This window comes from Phaseolus vulgaris, chromosome 8 (assembly GCF_000499845.2).
Source record: "Phaseolus vulgaris cultivar G19833 chromosome 8, P. vulgaris v2.0, whole genome shotgun sequence".
NCBI lineage: Eukaryota > Viridiplantae > Streptophyta > Magnoliopsida > Fabales > Fabaceae > Phaseolus > Phaseolus vulgaris.
In genome coordinates, this window is record NC_023752.2 from 5044176 (window position 1) to 5067184 (window position 23009).

Sequence of the window (23009 nt, forward strand, 5' to 3'; positions counted from 1 at the left end):
TAATATTATTATTAATGAAAAACTTGAACAAGAAAAATGAAAAACATAACCAAATACATTGTACAAGGACTGATCTTAGCTCTTGTTAAGTTTCTCAAAGTACTATAGAGTAGAGACAGATGCTGACAACAGGAAGAGCTTTCAACTTTGGTGTATTATTGTTCCGCTCACTTGTCTCTGCTTTCTCTTTTGTAAGCTCTTTCTGCTTTTATTTTTGCACTTCTCCATATTTTTTATCATTTCCCTTTTCTTTTTTGCTTGACTGCTTGCCAAAGTTTGATTCTTTTTGCTTACTGCATGGCTTCAAATTTCACAAATTCATCTGGGTGCTGTAGAGAATGGCTCAACAGTGAATGTAAGCTGGTGATTCTTTAGTGTCAATGGACCCATTCTCTCGTTAGGTTTTGCTGCAAGGATTCTTTTCCTTTTTTTGTGTCTAAAGAAAAAAGAATAGTGGGGTTTGTGTTTGAAGTATGTGAAGCTTCAGGTTATAAGCAGAGTTTCTTGCTTTTTGTTTTTCTAGGGTGTTTATATTTTATCTCAGTTTTTGGTTACAAACTGTGTTAAACGGAGCATTTTCATTCTTGTGCTTTGAAAATCATGGAGTGTGGATGGTGGTGACTTGATGGAGGTCAGGTTAGTGAAGTGGTTTTGTGTGGGTTCACGTGGTTAATAAAGTGTTCAATGTCAATGGACATTGGGAAGTATGGTCATCGAAGAAAAGTATTATTGTTTAAAGATGCAACTGTAGAAGTTTCTCTTGGTAGGGATTGCTTCAATGTGTTTTGTGTTAGATACCCTCATAAAGGACCTTATTGGTCCAGTTATTGCTACTGTTGATGGAAAAAAAAAATCTGAGGGAATCACGGACTCTTGTGGTTTATGAATATTGTGGCATATTAAGAGGTGTCTTGAACTTCTATGTAGAAGAAAGATGAACATTTTTACTTTAGCTTATTGAGCTTGCCATTTTTTCTTGGCAACAAAGATGTCCCATGCTTAGCTGGCTGGTCCTTTTGTATAAATTATGAAAAAGGATGAGTTTCCATTTTGCTTTTGCATATATTAAAAGGGAAATTTCATGGCACTAAAACCATTTTAAGATTTTCAACCATCACAATATGGTATTGATATTTCAAATGCCTGTGGTGAAACTTGCTACCCTTCTTGCATCCATTCATATTAGTTGATGTGAATTGCAACTCCATAAAGGCTTTTTAACTAATTTGCAGGTTAAATCAGGAAGGCACTACAAAATAGGACTTAAACTGCCTTTGTAGACTGAAGATATATGCTATCGGAATCCAATCTTTTGAGAGATGTGTCCTATGATTTGTAAGATATATTCAATTTGTCATTTATTTCTCTATATTCATAATATTCTATACTTAAGTGCTGAAGGCTTGACTCTCACGTGGATTGATCTTCATTTGTGACCCATGTTTCAGTTCTGTGTTCAGTGCTCCAAGCCTAGCATCCAGTAGTTCAGGAGTTCTTATCCAAAGAAGTTTAAATGTTCGGGAACAAAGTGTTTCTAACTTATAAAAGAAAGCGGCAATCTCTAACTAGTAATTTTATCCATGGGAATTGTAACCAACATTCGGCATGTGAAGATGCCCATAATGGCAATCAAACTGTGGAGAAAACATCAGAAAAGCATGAAGAAAAAACAACGGTGAGATTCTTAAAACTCATCTTCTGGTTTTGTTGATATGTTCAAGAAGCATTAAACTTCTCTTTCGCTCTCCCTTTCTGCAATTCCATATGTAACAAGATTTGACAAGACTCTTGTAACCCTTGACTAGCCAGTGGATAGGTTGATTAATGTATTTCTACTAAATAAAAATGGTTTTCGCTGTTACAAAATACTTTATTTATGTGCAATGCTGTATGTCGGCAGTGAAGAGGATTATTGCGAGAGAGAGAAACTCTGACATTATATTACTGGTGCTCATGTGCTTTATGTAAACTCTCATGTCTAACAAGTATAGGTAGCATTGTGAGTTCCTTGATACAAAATATTTGATTTAATTGCATTGATGTATATTGGCAATGAAGAGTATAAAGCTAAAAAGTATAAAGAAATTGGAATGGATAGCTATTAATTTTATAGAAAGAAATTAAATTCTTGAGACTGTTTTAATGATTAGAAGAAAATATGTAGTTCGAGGCATGTGAAAACAATAACTTTAGATCTTGTTAGAATAAACTTCTCTATAAAAACTTATGAAAGAAAAATGTACAAAGGGGAATAAATTGAACTTCTCTCATAAGCTAAAATCAACTTATGCACATAATTTTTATAGAAACTCTTAAGTTTTCCAAAAGTAAAGTGTGTAAGCTGATGTTATCTTTGGGAGAACATAATATTATACTTTTTTATTTCTTTTCCCTGTAAGTGTTTATGGAAAATTTTATATAAACAAGGCCTGAAGATTTATTTGCCTCACATAATATTTTGTTAGTAACGTGAAAATCTCCGAGGTTTCAACATGCTCTTGTAAGATGCACCCCCAAGTGACAAAATTATAATTTTTTTCCCAATATTACGGGGAATTTGAAGGAGGAAGAGAAGAAGAGAGCGAGTTGGTGATAGAATCACGAGAGTAATGTTCTATAATAACAAATGATGTTTGACTTTGACAAAGTAAAACAACCAATAGGTTAAGTCAAAATATATTAATGCAAAAATTAGATTTATCTAAACTCATCATTGCCCATTTACTCAATGCTAGACTTGTTCCCTTTAGAACTTCTGAGATACTCATACAAATAGCCAAATTTTGAAATACTCAGACTATACTCATAAAATCGTAGTATAATGTACTACACGTGAAAGCAAGAAGGCCTAATGCAATTTTGGGATGTGAGGGAAGGAATCCAGAAAGCTGATAACTGAGTAACAAATTTAAATGGCCAATATTTTACTATTTTGTTATTTTACACGTCAGGAAGGTGGATTTTTTTGTTGAGAAAGTTCTTTAGATGTAAGAGCTGGGACATAATGCCCTTTAAAGTTCAGTTTTTTCCTTTTTCCTTTTAAAGAACAATGGAAATATCAAGTAAAGAACACTCGTATGGAGTTTCCCTCGTGATGTGATGCATTACATCACGATAACTTCCATCATTCTTATAATTGTCAAATCCAGAGCAAGTAAATTATTTTTGGGTGCAAAAATGGGTATATATTGGAATAACACTTAACTGCTAATTACATGGAGAGCTTTTGTGATTGCATGCTGACAAGCTTACTCATCTATATATTTTGTAGGATACTAGTAATGGGAAAGTGCCATGTTTCAAACAGCCGGATTGTTCATCATTGCTTCTGCTTCAAAATACCGGTGACCTTAAGGCAGGAGTACTTGGAAACAATGATGCAACAGAAATGATGGTTACTGCCCATGAATCATTTTCAACAGAGCATCCTTGTGAGGATAACATCAAGAGAGATGATGGTGAGTTGCCTGTAGTAGAAAAGGCTTCAGATAATGATTGCGATACTCAGAGAAATTCATGTGCTGGTGAAAGCTCTCATAATGTATATGACAACTGTTCTAATAAAATTATTTCCCTGCCAGTTGAATTGGGTCCTGGCAATGATTTTAATTTGGTCAACTCAGAAACATTGATCACAAGGGATATCAGTTCTGCGCAAGTCAATACATCTCCTGTTTCAAATAGTTCAATGGATGATCCTACTGATTCACGCTCCAAAGATAATATTAGAAACCCATCTGGAGATATGGTTATTCGGGCCAACTTGACCAGTCCTCTAATAACCTTTAATCGATGTTACAAAAGAAAAAAGGGGTTGGATGGAAATGGCAAGCAAAGCAGCCTTTTGCACACGAAAGAAAACATTTCAGTGTTAACCAAATGGAGTATGCTTGCAAATGATAATCTATGTTCTAGTGATGAATCATCTAGTGAGGAATGTCCTGTAGATAAAGTACCTGACCTTAATCAATCAGTGGAGCTTTCAGAAAGAGGGAAGGCATTGAATGAAACGCAAGATGAAACATCTTGTAGAAGTTGCTCTATATTTTTTGTGGCAGACCTTAATCAATCTGCTGAGCTTACAAAAAGAGGGGAGCTTTGTCAAACTAAAGAAAAAGTATGGCTTCCTGGTGATTTTCTTAAACCTTATGGTTTGTTACTTGAAATTTTGAGTTTGATTCATGAAGGTATACAATAATTACTTTAGGAGATGATTTTAATTTGTAGAAGCTTCTTAAGTTTTGTATTAATATTTTTCGCCAATTTTAGGATTATCATTTTTCTCCTTTGCTGATGTTCTTTATATGTGAATAAATATTTGAGGTTTACGATGTGTTTGGGATATGAAATAATTATAAAATTTTAACAGTAAACAATTGAAGAAAGTTTGAAGAATTCTCACAAAGATCAGGGTTGAAGAGGTGAAGTTTTGATTTTTTTAATTATATTTTGTATGAAGTTGGATATTTTGGTTACTTAGTTTTGAGCAGATGAATGTTTAAAACTACATAATCAATTCAATTTTAGGAGATTGAGTGAGGATTTAAAGGCTTTAGATAGAAAATGAAGAAATATGCTTAATTTTGAAAACATTGGGACTTAATTTACTCTAAAACTTGAGGATCAAAATCATGTACAATTCAAATAAGAGAGACCAAAAGACCAATTAATCATACAAAGCTTTTAGTAGGTTTAGAGTTCTTTATGATACAAGGTTTTTTGTCCTCTTTTAATCCTTTTCTGGACATGTAGTGACAAAGTCAACAGATAATAGCTTAAAGACATGGGAGTAAACAGATTCGAAACAGAACTCTAAAATATTAGACAGTGCTATTAGACATCCTGATCATGAAAACTACTCAGTTTGAAAGGGAAATTGAGTTTGCGAATTTTTTTGATGTTGATCATCAATCAAATCTCTTGAATAACAGTAGCTCTTAATTTTATGACAGGTCAAAAGTACTGATTCTCCATTTTCCCCTGGAGTTGTTTCTGAAACATGGTATATTTTCATAAATCTCAACTCTGCAATTTTTTTAATATTATAAAACAAATAGAAAACCATTAGCTGCTGGGGGGAAAGTTGAATATCAATGTTTTCATTCTAACAGTGTGGCAGACATGAGAGAGAAACTTTGTCATGGGGAAGACTCGGGAAAAAATGCCTCTCATACAGACAGAACAGCAGAACTGAGCCATAGTTGTCTGATTGACAAGGATCATCTTTATAAGGATTGTCAGGGAGTCTCTATCAAAGTTGATTCTAGAGATCCCTATCCTTCAGCCACAGCCACTGATCGGGAACAAGAAAAGTCCCAAATCTTGTGCTGTGAGGCCAATGAACATGGTTTGAGCAATGAAACGATGAAAATTGGTGAAAACCAATCTCGGTTTGACCGGCCTAATAACTCCGGGGGTATGATTTTTCACCTAGCCTCAAACATTGAAGTGGCGAATCTAAATATTTTGTTCAGTAATTGTGAAGTTGTTATTAGTGTTATGTATTTCTGCCAGAAAGCTTCATCATACATTTTTTCATTTTATTTAAAGAATTTTACTTGATATACATTTTTATGTGATACAGAAGAGCACACTGTTGATTTAAACATGGGTGCTGAGAAGCATCCCCTTCATTTGAGTACGAGGGCTCCGGGGTCCAAATTGGAATCTACAAGCAGTAGTTCTGCCATTGCTGAAGATAAAGTTTCTGAACTGGACTTTTTAAACACTAGAAACACACAGGTATAAGGAGGGTACCAATTCATTTCTATAACTTCAAAGATGGTATTTTATATTTTAGAAAAAGAAAATTACAATGCACAAATCCCAGCAAACATATTCCCATTTAGGAAGAATTAACAAATCTAGAAATATATTTAAGCAGTTAACCAATAACAGATTGGATAAAACATTGCTTTTTCCCGAAATGGAAATATAAATGTTTTAATTTGTCCTCCTAATTGGAAATATGTGTACCAAGACTTGCTTAATTTGATCTCTTACAAAAAGGTTTGTGCACTGTTAGTCTTCCCAAGTGCAGCATTTCTCATCCTTTTAAAGCTTTTGCATGGGGCTGTTTGTGAGCATCAACTATGAAGTTCATCATGTTTTATCTTCTCTTTAAAAGAAGATAATAGTGTTGCCCATTATTGATATCTGGTTCTCCTTATCCTCTTGTATATCCAGCTGATTTCGGAAGGAAAAGCTATAGCTGGTGTTTGCTCAAGTAGTACTCAACCTCAGTTAATGATGACTGAAGAAAGAATGAGGGTTCAACAAACAAAAACCGATAAATCAAAACTGATGCCTTTGATTTCTCTTTCTCTGGGCTTGTCTTTACCTATGGAGCTCAAGACCAGAGGCAGTGATTCTGTTAGTAGTTTGTCTGTCTTCTCTTTGTCAAATTCAACCACTGAAACTAGAGATATTGTCCAAGATGGATTATGTCGGTCATCACCAAACCGGAAACCATTACATCCCAGGAACCAGGTGGTACTTGACAACATTGCACACAGAACAAGAGCTTTAAATGAAAGAGGAAATTTTCAAGAATATTTGAAGCCACATCCTATCAGGTGGTCTGAAGAGGAGTTGGATTTTCTCTGGATTGGTGTAAGGAGACATGGTAGGGGCAATTGGGATGCCATGCTAAGGGATCCTAGATTGCGGTTTTCACCATTAAGGGTACCAGGTGACCTTGCTGAGAGGTGGGAGGATGAACAATTAAAACTTTTGAACGATATTGACGTTCCACAGTTCATGTATCCAGCAGCAGAAAGGGGAGCAGCTGTGGCATCATTGCAAGGAAACTTTTGCTACTTGGATCCTAAATCAAGTCTCTGGGAGAGCAACCCTTTGAAGAAACCTATTACCAGATATAATTTTCAAAGTAACACCACTGCGCACAGTCATAGGCCAACTACTCATTCCAGAAAGGCCAATTACAACAACATAGACAAGTATGAACTAGGATTTTTCAATTCTCCTGGAAGCTTGAGCATTTGCAGGCAGAATGCTTATTCGAATGACTATCCCTTTAATTGTTCAGCTGCGACAAATAATTTGCCCCACTGGCTCAGGGAAGCTGTTAACACTCCTCCAATCATGCCAAATATGGCTGCAGTGTGTTCCTTGAGTTCTCATCCAGAAGTAGGAGCTTCAGATCATTGCTTCAATACCAGCAAGTCATGCTTTGTACCTCCAAATTGGTTCAATGGTTTGAGGGCAAGTGAGCCACACATGCCAAATGGTTCTCACTATTCAACCTATTCAAGAAAGTATGGGGTGGTGAAGATGAACAAATCTGTGGAACATCGTGTCCGGAAACCGGATGACTTGATCATTGTTGATAGTGACACTTCTTCTGAAGAGACTATATCTGATGATAACCGTGCCAGCTTGTAGATCTGAACAAAGTATTTGATGTTGATAAAATGATAGGCTTTGTTAATTACTGTTGTAAGCTGCATAAAGGTTGTAGGTGAATGATGCATGGTTTTGTAGTTGAGCAATCTGTATAATGTAGGAGAATGATGTGACTTGCTGCCAAATGAACATTGATTTTTATATTCAACTGAATTTTTTAGAGATATTAAATGGTCGGTATTAATTTGAGGAATCAGAAAAGGATGAAATGCTCTCTTTTTGTTACCATGTACAGGTTGAGAACAAAAAGCAGGGAATCTAATCTGTCTAATATTCTATTATTTTTTCAGTTTAATTCTATTATTTTTAAAGGTCTCAATTTGATTTAAATTTAAATTTTTTTAATTTTAAAAAGTCAATTTTATCTCTTTTATTAAATTGGTGTTAACCTCATTTAGAAAATGACAGATATGGTAGAATAATGAAGAACATGGTAACTGATATCCAATGCAGGAAGCTAGCAAATGTAGTCATGCTTTGAAAACATACCCTTCTATGCTATAAGTGTAACATTTATTTGGTTGAAGGGCACCCTCTTTGGTTTGTCTTTGAAGCCAACACAACCTACTTGCAAGTCCCATTTCCTAAAGGCCTCACCAGAACGGCATGTGGAGGCAGAGAGGATTGGAGGAAGGGAGAGGAAGAGGAGGGAAAAAAAGGTGAGGGAGAGAATGATTGTGATGGTAATTTTTAATAAATTATAGGTAGTTGATTTTTACAATAACTTAAGCTGTATTTATGGTTATTTATAAGTACATAAAATTTTACATTGATGCCATATGACTATTAAATTGTAAAAATAAGTTATGCAAGTAATTCTATACAATTATCCAATTACATACTATTTTTATGTAAAAAAAAGTACATACTATTTATGATAACTTTGCTGACTTTTGCTATATATGTAACTTATAAGTCTTCACCACTAATTTCTAATCGACAATGTAAAGCTTTTATATCTTTCTCTTTCTTTCAATTCTCTTAATTGGTCATTAAAAAAAATCTAATATAAAGAAGTTAGTTGCCAGTTGTGATTAATTCAATACTGGAAACAACATTTTTCTGGTACAATATCATACTCACACGGTTAAAAGACTTTATGCGCATGTATACCCTAAGCATTTGTGTCTGATTGATGCAATACGGAAATCTTACCTAAGATTGATTACGTTGCATTGCATCAATCAGAAAAGTAAGCTCTACTTTTCTTTTTTCTCATCACAAAGCACCTTTGATGCAGAAAATTCGGTCCAATTATTTTGCACTGATATTTTACACACTTTGTATAATTACAAATGTCAACATCATTGAAGTTCTGTGGACCGAAATTCTTATATATAATGCATGATCTCACCAGTTTTTCCAAACTAAGAAATTTTCATTGAGGTGCATAAAGAATGATGGAGCCTAAGCCTAACTTTGTGTTTCCACTTCCTTTCATGCTCTTCATTACTCATTGGTTTCTATTGGCTCTTCATGGCAGTGCTGCTGAGAGTTCCACATATATAGTCCACATGGACAAATCCTTGTTTCCTCATGTCTTCACAACCCATCATGATTGGTTTGAATCCATCATGGATTCCACAAAATCTGCAACACTTGGTCACTCATCCATACAATCACAGAAATTAGTGTACTCCTATAGCATAGCCATGTATGGCTTTAGTGCAGTACTAACTTCAGAAGAGTTAGAGGCTGTCAAGAACTCCCTTGGCTTTGTTGCAGCATATCCAGACAGAACTGCCACTATAGACACCACTCACACTTTTGAGTTTCTCTCCCTAGACTCTTCTAGTGGCCTGTGGCATGCATCAAATTTTGGGGAGGATGTCATTGTGGGTGTTATTGACTCTGGTGTGTGGCCTGAGAGTGAAAGCTTCAAAGATGATGACATGACCAAGAAAATACCAAGTAAATGGAAAGGGGCCTGTCAGGAAGGACAAGACTTCAACACTTCCATGTGCAACTTCAAACTGATTGGAGCTAGATATTTCAACAAAGGTGTGATTGCTGCAGACTCCAAGGTTAGAATCAGCATGAACTCAGCAAGAGACACTCTGGGTCATGGAACTCACACATCATCAACAGTTGCTGGCAACTATGTCAGTGGAGCCTCTTACTTTGGCTATGCTAAAGGAGTGGCCAGAGGCATTGCACCAAGAGCTAGGCTTGCCATGTACAAGGTCATTTGGGACGAGGGTCGTTACGCCTCTGATGTTTTGGCTGGAATGGACCAAGCCATTGCTGATGGGGTTGATGTCATTTCCATCTCTATGGGGTTTGATGGTGTTCCACTTTATGAGGATCCTATAGCAATAGCTTCTTTTGCAGCAATGGAAAAAGGGGTGGTGGTTTCATCCTCTGCAGGTAACTATGGTCCTGATCTTGGTACTTTGCACAACGGAATCCCCTGGCTTCTCACCGTGGCTGCAGGTACCATTGACCGCACATTTGGTACTCTAATTCTTGGAAATGGCCTAACCATTAGTGGTTGGACCTTGTTTCCTGCAAATGCGTTAGTGGAAAATCTTCCACTTATCTACAGTAAGAATACATCAGCCTGTAACTCAGTCAAGTTGTTATCCAAAGTGGCCATGGAAGGGATCATTCTATGCGACTCAGTGTCAGACCCTGAGTTAGTGATCAAACAAAGGAGGTTTGTTGAAGAAGCCAGTTTGTTAGGGGCAGTATTCATCTCTGATCAACCATTAGTAAATGAAGAACATGCCATATCTCCAAGTATTGTAATCAGTGCAAAGGATGCACCATCCGTGATCAAGTATGCAAAAAGCCATAGGGAGCCAACAGCCAGCATCAAATTTCAGCAAACATCTGTTGGAATAAAGCCAGCACCAGGTGTTGCCGATTACTCTTCAAGAGGTCCTTCACCTAGCTACCCTGGGGTCTTGAAGCCTGACATAATGGCACCTGGCTCTGATGTCCTTGCCGCTTTCATTCCTAACACTCCAGCAGCTTCAATTGGCAACAATGTGTTATTACCTAGTGACTACAATCTGCTGTCTGGAACATCGATGTCCTGCCCTCATGCTTCTGGTGTTGCTGCTCTTTTGAAAGCTGCACACCCTGAATGGAGTGCTGCTGCTATAAGGTCTGCACTAGTAACCACAGCTAGTCCTCTAGATAATACACAAAATCCAATCAGAGACTATGGCTATCCTTCTCAATATGCTTCCCCTCTTGCCATGGGAGCTGGTCAAATTGACCCCAACAAAGCACTTGATCCAGGTTTGATATATGATGCCACCCCACAGGACTATGTTAATCTCCTTTGTGCTTTGCACTACACACAAAAACAAATCTTAACCATTACAAGATCAAGTTCCTATAATTGTGCAAAACCATCGTTTGATCTTAACTACCCTTCATTTATAGCTTTCTACAGCAACAAAACAAGGTCAGTTGTCCAAAAATTTAAGAGGACAGTGACCAATGTTGGAGATGGTGGTGCCATATACAGAGTCAAGACGACACAACCTAATGGTTCTGTGGTGACAGTGTCACCTGAGACATTAGCATTCAGATACAAAAATGAGAAGCTAAGCTATGATGTGATGATAAAGTATAGGAAGTACAAGAAGGAAAACATCTCATATGGGGATCTTGTTTGGATTGAAGATGGTGGAGCACATAGTGTCAGGAGCCCCATTGTAGTGGGACCAAGTGGAATTGTATGAGTTGTTGTAGTTGGATTTATCTTTCTGGGCCTGAAATCATGGGACCCAGAATAATAAATAATGTGATGATTACATAATTTCGTAGTAACTTCCATTTTGGTTGTCCTATCAATCGATATCTATCTTGTTGTATGGGGTAGTTTTGTGGATGTGTGCGTCACATGGATTTGTGGAAGTGTGAGTCAGATGGATTTGTGGAATATGGTAACTGAAGTGCTTCTTTTATAACTAAAAGGGTATCTCTGAAACACATGGTTTTCAATCTTTACTTGTGGATAAGTGATGGATCATGGGAAGAAGAATACTGGCAGTAGGAGCCACGTGAATTAACTCATTCTTGCACTGCAAAATCCTTTTAACTGGAAAATGCTCCTCACAAATTTTGATGTGACATTTACAGCAGCTATAAGAATAGCCGTTTATAACTAAAGAGACTAGAAAATACATATGAGTGTGTCCATCACATTAGTCTCTTGCTCTTCTTGCCACCCTGCAGTATCAATTAAAACATAAGAATTATGTTAATCTAAACTAAATTTTCTAAGATAAATTTAGAAATTCACTAAAAGTAAAAGTTTAGGTAAATAAATTTAATATGAAAAAGTAAGAAATAAGTTACATTATTGCCTGTAGAAAGTAATCCCCTTTAAATTTGTGGGGGAAAGAAGAAGAAAGCAACTCCTTCGAAGGTCTCTCCAAATTTGGTACTTTATAGTATGGAATGACATTCAATCACTTGGAAATATGTGAAAAATCACTGCAACCAATGAAAAAATGTTTGCTATTCTAATTATCTTAGATACTGTGAAAAGACAAGCACTTTTGCATTTTGTATGACAAGAAAAAATAATAAATACAATTAAAAAATGATATAATTATTTTATTATTATTATAAAAACATAATTAAAAAATATAAAGTATGTACCTAAAAATTAGTTTTATTAACTGTGACAATTACACCATAAAAGTAATTTCAATTTTTTATTATTTTATTATGACTAATTTCTTGTAAATTGTAGAAACTAGAGAACTTATTATTAGAAAAAAAAAAGTGCAAAAAGTAAAAGAGACAATAACATGTGTACATAAAAAGGTTGAAAAAGTTATTAATTGTTATAGACTTTTAATTTAATCCATAATTATAATTAATGATTATTTTTCTATTTTTGATCATGTACTTTACAATAACATTACAACGAGTCAACAATAAAGTGCATAGTTATGATTTGGGATTTTTCAATTATCTAGTAAACTTGAGCATTTCCAATATTAACCTTATATTCTTGTAGAGAAATGACAAATTTTTCATTTATAATTAAGCATTCTAGGAGATTGATACAAATTGGTCCACATGCTAAAAAGTGAAAAAAGAAACACTAAAGCATAGTTGACAAAAAATAGGGTATATGAATATGGGTCTCCCAGAAGTATGTGGAGTCTAGTTCTAAGCATGGCATGCTTTCATATGTGTATGCTTGAACTATATCACTTATAAGGATTTTAAATTTACAAAGAAAAAGGAAAGAGTAAAAGATCCTGAAGATTAATTATATATTAATAATCATTTTTCTTTTATAAACACATATAAATATAATTATTAAAGATCAAACACTTGTTTAATTATTATAATTATTAATGAATTTTAAATAAAAATATTGAAATTAACATTTTTTTATTAAAATTGTTGAGAGACTTTTGACCAACTATAAATGTTTTATTCAAGTAATATGAGCAGAGTCAAACTTTTATCAACCGGTGTCATCCTTCTACATTTCTTTTGGATCATGTAATGAGCCTTAGTTTCATATTTTGGACCTTGTATTTGAGCTAATAGTAGAGTAGGGTGTAGATAGTAATAAGACTAATTCTTCCTGCACCATATCACTTCTGACCTGCACCCAACATCTATTTTTAAACCCCAAACTGCCCTTGTCATTTTTATTTTTTAAAAAAAAACCTGTGGAGGAACTCATTTGTTGTGGTGGAGGTGTTTTGAGTGGAGGTGGTGGTGGTGTAGTCGTTTGTTGTGGTGGTGGAGGGCGAGGCATTGTTGTTAGGTGCGGTGGAGTTGTGTTTTTAGGTAAGCATTTTTGTTTTCGTGTGATGGATGTAGTGGCAATGGTGCAAGTCGTTTTCGTTTTCATTTTTTTGGAAAGTGGCTTACGAATGTAGATATTCGAAAGCATTCAATGTATTCACATCCAGAAGGTAAAAAAAAGCCTCTGAATCTCAGCGTCCAGAAGCTATTGTTGGGTGTCTTGATAAGACTACAAATGGTGATATCCATAAGTCACTAATCAATTCTGGACGAGCAGATCCTGAAATGCATTATTTGTGTTGTAGACATAGATATCCAAAATGTTAAGGGCAAAAGAGTTAATTCTTTTACATGTGTTGAATGCGGGTCAGAAATGATATGGTGTAGGGAGAATTGACCTAGTAATAAAGAGTTTAACTAGAGTTACAATTGCGCTTCATTGAGTCCAATTGTAAATGAGGTGTGCATCTAGAATAAAAGCGTGTGCGTCTAACAACATGAAGCAATCCCTCTTGACATAGTGAGTATGAACCTTAGCAAGGAGAGCATGAGCATCCACATGACATCTCCTTAATGGAGAAGATTTCCACCGATAAAGATATATCACTTGTCAAGTTCCAATTTTAGAGGATTTGCTCCAATGAGAAAGAGTCATTTGTTATTATGTAATTATGTAAGTGAAGAGTTTTTAAGATTAAAATTTCGGTCTTAAATAATAGTCATTACTATAAAAAACCCTAAACCCTAAACCCTAAGTCATTACTATAAATAGAAATGTTAGATTTCTGCAGCTTCTATGAAAAAAAAAATAGAGGAGAAAAAGACATCTATTAATTATTCCTTTTATTCTTATTATATTAAAATGAAATAAGTGAATACTTATTGTATCCAACGGACTATTGACAAGTTTATTCAGTTATAAAAAAATCTCAAATAGTAACTGTTATTTTCTTTATATATGTGTCTTTGCCTTATGTATATATTTGCTTAAAATGTGATGTTGTAAAAATCTCATTGATTTTTTTTACTATAATTCTAATATTACATATCTTTAATATTTTTATACAAAATTATTTAATTTAACTTAAGTGTACATGTTTCTCATAAAATATTGTGTCCCTTTTTATTTATGTGCTTTAAAAAATTAAAATGGTGCAATAAAAAATATTATGAATAATATGTAATATTGTGTGATAAATAGTCTTAATTCAGTTAAGATATATTCTTCCTATAAATAATAAAGAGATTTATTGTTACAAATATCTATTCAAATGTTATTAATATATACAGATATTGAGGGTTGAAGGACATATTTAAAAATAGAATTACTATTATAATAATTAATTTTAAAAATAGAAATAGTTAAATGGTTTAGTTTAACAAATTCATTTATTGTAACCGACATAAACCTTCGATCATATGTTGTTTTCTACTTACAGAAAGTCATCATGGTCTCACATTGATGAGTATTGAAACTTCCAAATCTTAACATCATTTACAAATTTAAACGAAATTTTTGTTTATTTAAAAAAAAGAAATATATGAAGTTACTTTTAAAAAATTGAGATAAAATTAAAAAAATTAATAAAGAAAAAACAATAAAAAAAATAAAAAAGAAACAATGAAATGAAATACTAAAGCATAGTTAACAAAGAAACAGGTATGAATCTAGTTTCCTAAAACCTTATACAAAACAAAGTTTCTGACTTCTAAAATGATGTGGTGGAGTCTAGTTCTAAGCACAGTGGCATGCTTTTATCTGTGAATTCGTGAACTGTGTCACTTGTTGTGTACTCATGATCATGGTTGATCTCTAAGGAACTTTGCACCTTTCTCAATGCTTCTAATTCCACTGAAACCTCTTTCATTGTTGGTCTTTTCTTCCCATTAAGTCTCAAGCATCTCATTGCAAGGTTTGCAATGGCAAGAATCTCATCTTTCCTTGCTTCCTTAACCACCCTGCCATCTAAAATTTCATAAACTTTGTTCTCCTTCATCAGAGAAAGAAACTCTGCAATCAGATTCTGACCCTCATCTTCCTCTAAGAATGAAACTGGCTTTCTCCCACTTATGAGCTCTACTAGCACAACTCCAAAACTATACACATCACTTTTATCTGAAAACTGACTAGATTGAAAATATTCAGGGTCTATGTACCCAAAAGTCCCTCCTACAGCTGTGGTCAAGTGAGTCTTGTCTTGTGGCACTGATCTTGATGTTCCAAAATCAGACACTTTGGCACTGAAGTTGGTGTCTAAAAGTATGTTGGTAGGTTTGATGTCTCTATGGAAAATGGGAATAGAAGCTGAAAAATGCATATATGTAACTGCTCCAGCAACCTCACATGCAATTCTAAGGCGAGTCTCCCATGAAAGGGAGGGCTCATTGTCTCTCCTGTGGATATGGTGAGAGAGTGTTCCATTGGAAATGAATTCATAGACTAGTAAAGGAGTTTCTGTCTCAAGACAACAACCAAAGAGTTTGACAATGTTCCTGTGGTTGATCTGGGATAGAATCACCACTTCATTCACAAAAGTCTCAATCTGGTTCCTTTCAATCTCTTTTGACTTTTTAACTGCAACAATGGTCCCATCTGGTAGCATTCCTTTATACACAGTGCCAAAGCCACCCTGACCAAGAAATCTACTCTTGTTATAGTTATCTGTTGCTTTCTGTAGCTCCTCAGCTTTAAACAGCTTTGCCATTTCTCCATTTCCATAAAAAGAGAGCTTCTCTTGTAACAAGTATCCACCATTTCGCCTGAATAAGCTTTCCTTACGAATACTTTCTCTCCTTTTCTGAATATATTGATATGATTTGTACCCCAAAAGAAACAAACACACAAAGCCTGCTCCAATTCCAACACCTGCAAATTCACAAACAAGGATAAAATTTCAAGTAACTAGCAAAAACATCTTTATAATTACTCTATCAAAAAGAAAAACTATTGGCATGTTGTAAACCATGTTTTATCTCATTAAGTGGCATCAGCTACATACTATGGCCATGCTAAAATCCGAAATTCAAACAAAACTAAATTTAATTCTATAAAGGGTTAAAAAAAATACCTAAAGAAGCAACCAATTTGGTAGGAAAAGTTTTATCATCAGATTCATTACATTGGAACCCCATGAAGGTTCCATCCTCAACCCTTCCCTGGGAGCAAGTACAATAGAAACTATCCGGGTCTTCTTTGCAACTCTTCCCTCTGAGAGGAACCAAGATAGGAGTTGTGGCATAGATGATGATGATGTTCTCTGCACTTGACGACACTGACAACCCATTGGCCTCTAGCATACTTTGTTCGTCAACACCATAAGCCTCTCCAATGGACTTAATAGTATCACCATTATTCACTGAATAAACCAGCAAGGAAGTGACCCCTCTTGCTGTCTGATTTTCAGTGGGACAAGCACATACTACTGGAACTGTGAGCTCAGCACCAACGCTAATGTCAGCAGAGGCATAGTAATTCTGACCCATCAGTGCCTGGCAGGTGGTGAGGCCTTGGTAAGTTTCTGTAACCAACTTGAAGTAGGTGTCATTCTTGGTGACAGTGTAAGGTGTGTTATGCTGGTAGATATTTCCAGAACATGAACAGAATACAGGAACAATGATTGACTTATTGGAAGGAATCTTGTCATCTCTTGAGATGTTGTTGATTGAGGCTATGGTAGATGCTTCAGAGCCAAGAAGGTAGGCAATGCTTACAGGGTTGTCATAGGGAGATTTGGACCTGAAAACTAAGAAGGAAGTGCATGACTTTTGAAGGCCATTGCACAGGTATCCTTTTGATGCAGAAGGGTTCTCAGAGCAGTCATAGACAGTGCTGTTGAGGTATGCTTGTTGACAGTTAGCTGATTCTGGAAACATATGTAAGAACAGGATTGTGTAGAGAATGTAAAGGTAAAGATGAAACTCCATGAACATGTCTCTGGAGAAGACAAATTCAATTTGGTAGTGCTGTTTAAGATCTAATGCATTCTTTACACCATGTTGTGCTTCTTACTTTATGAAAAAAAATCATTATTTTTTAGCTATGGAGATATGCTTCATAGGATCTCTGATTCATAGACAAAATATCATTCAATGTTGGAACAATGGTGTCGGTTAATGTTGATCCCTCTAAAGTCAATAGTCAGACACTTTGAGTAACGAAATTTTGTTTATCCTCTGCACTTTGACATTTCAATAGTTGCCTTGGTCATGCATTTGAAAATCATCAATGAAACCAAATGCATAGCTAATCAGAATGTAAAACTAGATCAGTACCATATAACAGAATCAAACTGGTTAAACCTTGAATTCGTGTTAAATAGTTGTTAGGCTATAATGCAATTCTAATCCTAATTTTTTAAACAACTAAAATTATACACTACTTTTTAAAGTACACATTCATTTTAGAATAATCAAATCTAAAAAAATAGTTAATTTTATCATTCATTTTTTCCCCTGCTTGCAAAGTTTGATGTCATAGTTTACTTTTAATTTCAATTTTAGATTATCTAATGCGTTTAAAATTTAGTTTTCCTTATATGAGTTATAACTAAGTATGAGATATCGTTTATGACAATGACAAGACTGGTCTCATGATGTGTACTCATTCGTGTTAGAATGTTGGTTTTAAGCATTTTTTTCTTATATTAAGAGAAGTCCAAACACGCAAGTCTACTATTTTGTCTTACTTGTTTAAATAAGAGACCCATTTTTGTAACTAAGAACAACAAAGAATAGGAAAAAGAGAAGAGAAAGAAGAGAATAACTATTAATTAGAAAACCAATTATTGATATTCTTTTTAATTTAAATTTTATCAATTATGTGTTTGATTTTATCACGTTTCTCCACCCTTTGTTTATTTATAGAGAGTACATTTTATCCACTAAAATATATCCCTCATTGAAGAATCAAACTGTGATATTGTATATCTTTGAACTTTTCAACATGCTTTATGTTGCTTGTTTCAAGCTTTTGACTTTGAATTTTTTTTATTGCTCGACGTGCTTCATCCTTCAATTCATGCAGGTTCAATTATGGAAATCTCAATTTTTAATAGCTCTCTTTTTTGCCACATAGTAATATGTTAAAAAAGGAATTAAAAAATAAAACAGTTCAATGAGACAACAAAGTTGACAAGTATGAAAGAGGATTTATATTGTATTAATACGATTGGACCGGCGGACCAAGTTACCAGCCAAACCATGGTAAGAAGGTCACGTTACGACACGTGACCGACCGACCCTTGACGTTGAGTCAAGGGTTGACCAAGTCAACAGGGTTAATTCATTATTAAGGGTTGTTTACTGCAACCCTAAACACAAACCAACCCCCTAATCCCGACCCACCAATGAAGACCCATTAATATAATATAAATAGCACACATTTCAAGGAGAAAGATACGTCATCATCTCTTACACCATCCGAGTACTAACACCTTGACTGACTTGAACATCGGAGTGTCTTCTGCAGGTAAGCAAAGTTTGGAGCATCAGTAACCGACAGAAGGTAAAAATAGGAACAATCGTTGTTTAGGTCCCAAAATCGTTCGAGAAAATATATATTCTGAACTAAGAGTGTTTCCAAGTTTCAACTGATGTTTTTGTGGAGAAGTACAAACTTTGTTATGCACACATGAGTAAAAGAAAAAATGAAACACTGAAACATAGTTAAGAAAAAATGGGGTATCTGGCTTCCTACAACATTATAAAAATAAAATCTAGCTTCCTAGAAGGATGTAGATTCTAGTTGTAAAGACAGTGACATGCTTTCCTCTGTGCACTCTTCAACCATATCACTAGTTTTGTGCTCATGATCATGGTTGATCTGTAAGGAACTTTGCACCTTTCTCAATGCTTCTAGTTCCAGTGAAACCTCCTTCATTGTTGGTCTTTTCTTCCCATTAAGTCTCAAGCATCTCATTGCAAGGTTTGCAATGGCAACAATGTCATCTTTCCTTGCTTCCTTAGCTACCCTTCCATCTAAAATTTCATAAACTTGGTTCTCCTTCATCAGAGAAAGAAACTGTGCAATCAGATTCTGACCCTCATCTTCCTCTAAGAATGAAATTGGCTTTCTCCCACTTATGAGCTCTACTAGCACAACCCCAAAACTATACACATCACTTTTATCTGAAAACTTACTAGACTGAAAATATTCAGGGTCTATGTACCCAAAAGTTCCTCCTACAGCTGTGGTCAAGTGAGTCTTGTCTTGTGGCACTGATCTTGATGTTCCAAAATCAGACACTTTGGCACTGAAGTTGCTGTCTAAAAGCACGTTGGTAGGTTTGATGTCTCTATGAAAAATGGGAATAGAAGCTGCAAAATGCATATATGCCACTGCTCCAGCAACCTCACATGCAATTCTAAGGCGACTCTCCCATGAAAGGGAGGGTTCATTGTCTCTCCTGTGGATATGGTGAGAGAGTGTTCCATTGGAAATGAATTCATAGACTAGTAAAGGAGTTTCTGTCTCGAGACAACAACCTAATAGTTTGACAATGTTCCTGTGGTTGATCTGGGATAGAATCACCACTTCATTCACAAAAGTATCTATCTGGTTCCTTTCAATTTCTTTGGACCTTTTAACTGCAACTATGGTTCCATCTGGTAACATTCCTTTGTACACTGTGCCATAGCCACCCTGACCAAGAAACCTACTCCTGTTGTAGTTATCTGTTGCTCTTTGTAGTTCCTCAGCTCTAAAAAGCTTTGCCATTTCTCCATTTCCGTAAGATGAGAGCTTCTCCTGTAACAAGTAGCCACCATTTTGCCTGAATAGGTTTTCCTTTCGGATACTTTCTCTCTTTTTCTGTATATATTGATATGATTTGTACCCCAAAAGAAACAAACAGAGAAAGCCTACGCCAAGTCCTGCTCCTGTAAATTAAAAAAGTAAAACTCAAATTCAAAAGCAAAGTAAAGACTTGCAATGAACATCCTTATGTTTTGGAGCAATTAGTAAATAACAAACTTGCAAGTTCAAGTAAGTGAAAATTGTGTTGTCATTACTGATCATTTTGGGTCTGCTTAATTTCTTTATAACTATTTTATTTTAAAAACTGTTTTATAAACACACTACTTAGCAATCAATTTCTCATAAAAAATCAAATAAGTTTTAAAAAGTGTTTCCAAAATAAGTGTTTTAAGAACCACAAACTAGAAACTGTTGGGGAAGTTTTCTCATCCTCTTCTATTTTCTTCAAATGCTCCAATCAAGTGTTCAAGGAATAACCATTTGGAAACAGAGAAATGTGGTCAAGAGAAGCACATTCAAATGTGCTAAGGGAACAAACAAATTTATAAAAACAGAAAGCTATTTTTGAAAATAATAAAATACAAGTTCTTATTTTACTCTATTGACCTTACTCTTCTAGGATGATACATAGCTCTTAAGGGTATATCGTCTACAAACAACTGTTACACTATTCTAAAAAGCAAAAACTAAAATTTCATCAAAATCATATTTTGATTCTTCTTGAAGAGGGGTTAGATAAAAATACCTAAAGCGGCTAGCAACTTGGCAGGGAATTTCTGATCATCAGATTCATCACAGAAGGGCCCCTTGGTGCTTCTATCTGGTGCTTGATAACATTTACAATAGAATTTATCTGGGTTCTCTTTGCAGCTCTTCCCTATTAGAGGAACTAAAAGAGGTGTCAAGGAAAGGAGAGTCATTCTGCTATTTTCACTTTGTGGCACAACCAACTCATTGGCCTCAAGTATACTTTGTTCTTCCACACCATAAGCCTTTGCTATGGACTTAATAGTGTCACCATAGTTCACCAAGTAAACCAGCAAGGAGGTGATCCCTCTTGCTGTTTGATTTTCAGTTGGACAAGCACATAACAACGGAACTCTGAGCTCAGCACCAATTTCAATTTTGGTAGCTGCATAGTAATTCTGACCCATCATTGCCTGACAGGTAGTAAGGCCTTGGAAGGTTTCTTTTACCAACTGAAAATAGGTGTCATTCTTGCTGGCAGTGTAAGGTGTGTTATGCTGGTAGATGTTTCCTGAACATGAACAGAAAACAGGAACAATGATTGTCTTGTTGGAAGCAATCTTCTCATTTCTTGAGATCTTGTTGATTGAGGCTATGGTAGATGCCTCGGAGCCAAGAAGGTAGGCAATTTTTTCAGGGCTATCATAGGGTGGTTTTGACCTGAAAAGTAAGAAGGAAGTGCATGACTTTTGAAGGCCATTGCAAAGGTACCCTTTTGGTGCAGAAGGGTTGTCAGAACAGTCATAGACAGTGGCATTGAGGTATGCTTGTTGGCACTTGAGTGAGTGAGGGAACATGCATAGAAGAAGAATTGTAGTGAGAGTGTTGAGGTTGTGAAGAAGCTCCATCAACAAATGTTCAGAGAAGACAACAGATGAGTTACACAGTTGAATTTTGTTTACAATGTTTATGTGTTAGTTTGGTTCTTATCACGCGGTGTGGTTGGTTTTATGCTTTGTCTTTGTGTGCCGAATATTCAGCAAAGTGAAGTCGGTTAGCTCTCTCCATGATTTTTAAATTTGGATGAGAAGGACAATTTCAACAACAACGAAATTGTGTTACTTCTTATGTCCGATTAAAAAGTTAATAATATGCTAAAATTGTTGAGCATATTATTAGTTATATAACTATTATTAGTTGTTAATATATCACTGTTCTTTCTTATACTAATGTTGATGTTTCTTGATGAAATCTATTCAATTCACATCTTTGCATGGTAACATTTTAGAGTTAAGAATATGATTACATTGTCGTTCATCTGTTAAGCAAATTACACACACTACTCATGGACTATTGAGATACAAATTTATATTATAACAAGATATATGGATAATTTTCACATTTTAATTCAATTGATTTAGATACTAATTTAGTGGTTGATTTTTTCAACCATTTAGTGATTATGATTTCGTGAGTATCAGAATTATTTGATGAGTTAACTTTCATCTACAAAGAAAAACGTAAAGATTAAATCTTAGATTATTTTATGGAACTTTTCAATAACTGTTGACGTTTCACATTTATTGTAACCGAATCAATGTATATGTGATTAAATCTTATGAGAATGGTTCTTAGTTGAAAGTTATAAGACATGTCTTGTTTTATGTCTAAAAACTTGAACTTGACGATTATTCTTCAACATAAGAGTTTAGTTCATTGTGAAAGAAATTTAGTGTTGTAATATCAGATATTATTCATAATAAACTTCTATTTGTGCATTAGGTTTTCAATTGAAGCACGTTAAATTGTGTTGTGTATGCATTTTTCTACCCTATTTTACATTCTTCTTTTCTACAATTGAATTTTTTTCCCAATTTTTGTGTTAGTTTTGAGGATTTAGCAGATTATTGAATTATTATTATGTTTGACAGATTCAATATCGATTAAAACATTTTTAATTATCTTAAAACTAATATTTTTACTGAAAAGACTCCGCATTATTCTCTTCAACTAAGGTTGACGAGGTTTTTTCGTATGTTAAAATCAATTATAACTATTTTTAAACTTATATTGTTGGAATTATTTGTTATCTAAACTAAAATTATTTTTTAATTAACATTAGTTAGAATTTTGTTAACAATGTCAGAACAATTTTTAATATATGATCTAAATTTTCTAGTAACGCATTTCTTAATTTTTTTTAAAAAAATCTCAACCAATACTATAAAATAAATAACCTCAGACATAAGCTGGAAACAACATTAGACAGTAGCAATAAAGAATCCTTTATCCGAGGAAAAACATTATTAACTTATATTTTTTTTTATTTAATATTTTTTAAAATTAAAAATTATATTTCATTTATTCTGTCAAAAGAAATTTAAATTTATTTTTTTATTCACAAAACATC

General features: G+C 34.6%; 4 protein-coding genes across 8 annotated transcripts; 2 read left to right on the forward strand and 2 right to left on the reverse strand.

Annotated features, from left to right (window-relative positions):
- The first annotated feature begins 16 nt into the window (after positions 1-16).
- LOC137826825 (probable GPI-anchored adhesin-like protein PGA55) lies at positions 17-7596 on the forward strand. Of its 5 annotated transcripts, none has more exons than XM_068632970.1 (9): positions 17-191; positions 1233-1335; positions 1449-1675; positions 3272-3458; positions 3582-4117; positions 4953-5002; positions 5112-5416; positions 5585-5742; positions 6187-7596. In XM_068632970.1, the coding sequence occupies exons 3-9, from the start codon at positions 1514-1516 to the stop codon at positions 7402-7404; spliced, it is 2616 nt and encodes an 871-aa protein (XP_068489071.1). In that variant the 5' UTR covers positions 17-191; positions 1233-1335; positions 1449-1513; the 3' UTR covers positions 7405-7596. The 5 variants fall into 5 exon arrangements, with proteins under 5 accessions (XP_068489071.1, XP_068489067.1, XP_068489069.1 ...); XM_068632968.1 differs by adding an exon at positions 336-355 and having other exon boundaries at positions 91-191; positions 3272-4117; XM_068632966.1 differs by having other exon boundaries at positions 3272-4117.
- Positions 7597-8454: 858 nt separating this feature from the next.
- Positions 8455-11208, forward strand: LOC137826826 (subtilisin-like protease SBT3). The gene has a single exon (XM_068632971.1). It carries the CDS (start codon positions 8823-8825, stop codon positions 11118-11120), a length of 2298 nt encoding a protein of 765 aa, XP_068489072.1. The 5' UTR covers positions 8455-8822; the 3' UTR covers positions 11121-11208.
- A 3558-nt stretch (positions 11209-14766) lies between these two features.
- LOC137826828 (wall-associated receptor kinase-like 2) lies at positions 14767-17375 on the reverse strand. The gene is made up of 2 exons (XM_068632974.1): positions 16227-17375; positions 14767-16024 (listed from the first exon to the last, which is right to left on the reverse strand). Exons 1-2 carry the CDS (start codon positions 17086-17088, stop codon positions 14868-14870), a joined length of 2019 nt encoding a protein of 672 aa, XP_068489075.1. The 5' UTR covers positions 17089-17375; the 3' UTR covers positions 14767-14867.
- A 916-nt stretch (positions 17376-18291) lies between these two features.
- Positions 18292-21621, reverse strand: LOC137826943 (wall-associated receptor kinase-like 2). Its single transcript, XM_068633101.1, has 2 exons — positions 20658-21621; positions 18292-20034 (listed from the first exon to the last, which is right to left on the reverse strand). The coding sequence occupies exons 1-2, from the start codon at positions 21505-21507 to the stop codon at positions 18881-18883; spliced, it is 2004 nt and encodes a 667-aa protein (XP_068489202.1). The 5' UTR covers positions 21508-21621; the 3' UTR covers positions 18292-18880.
- Between the last annotated feature and the right edge of the window lie 1388 nt (positions 21622-23009).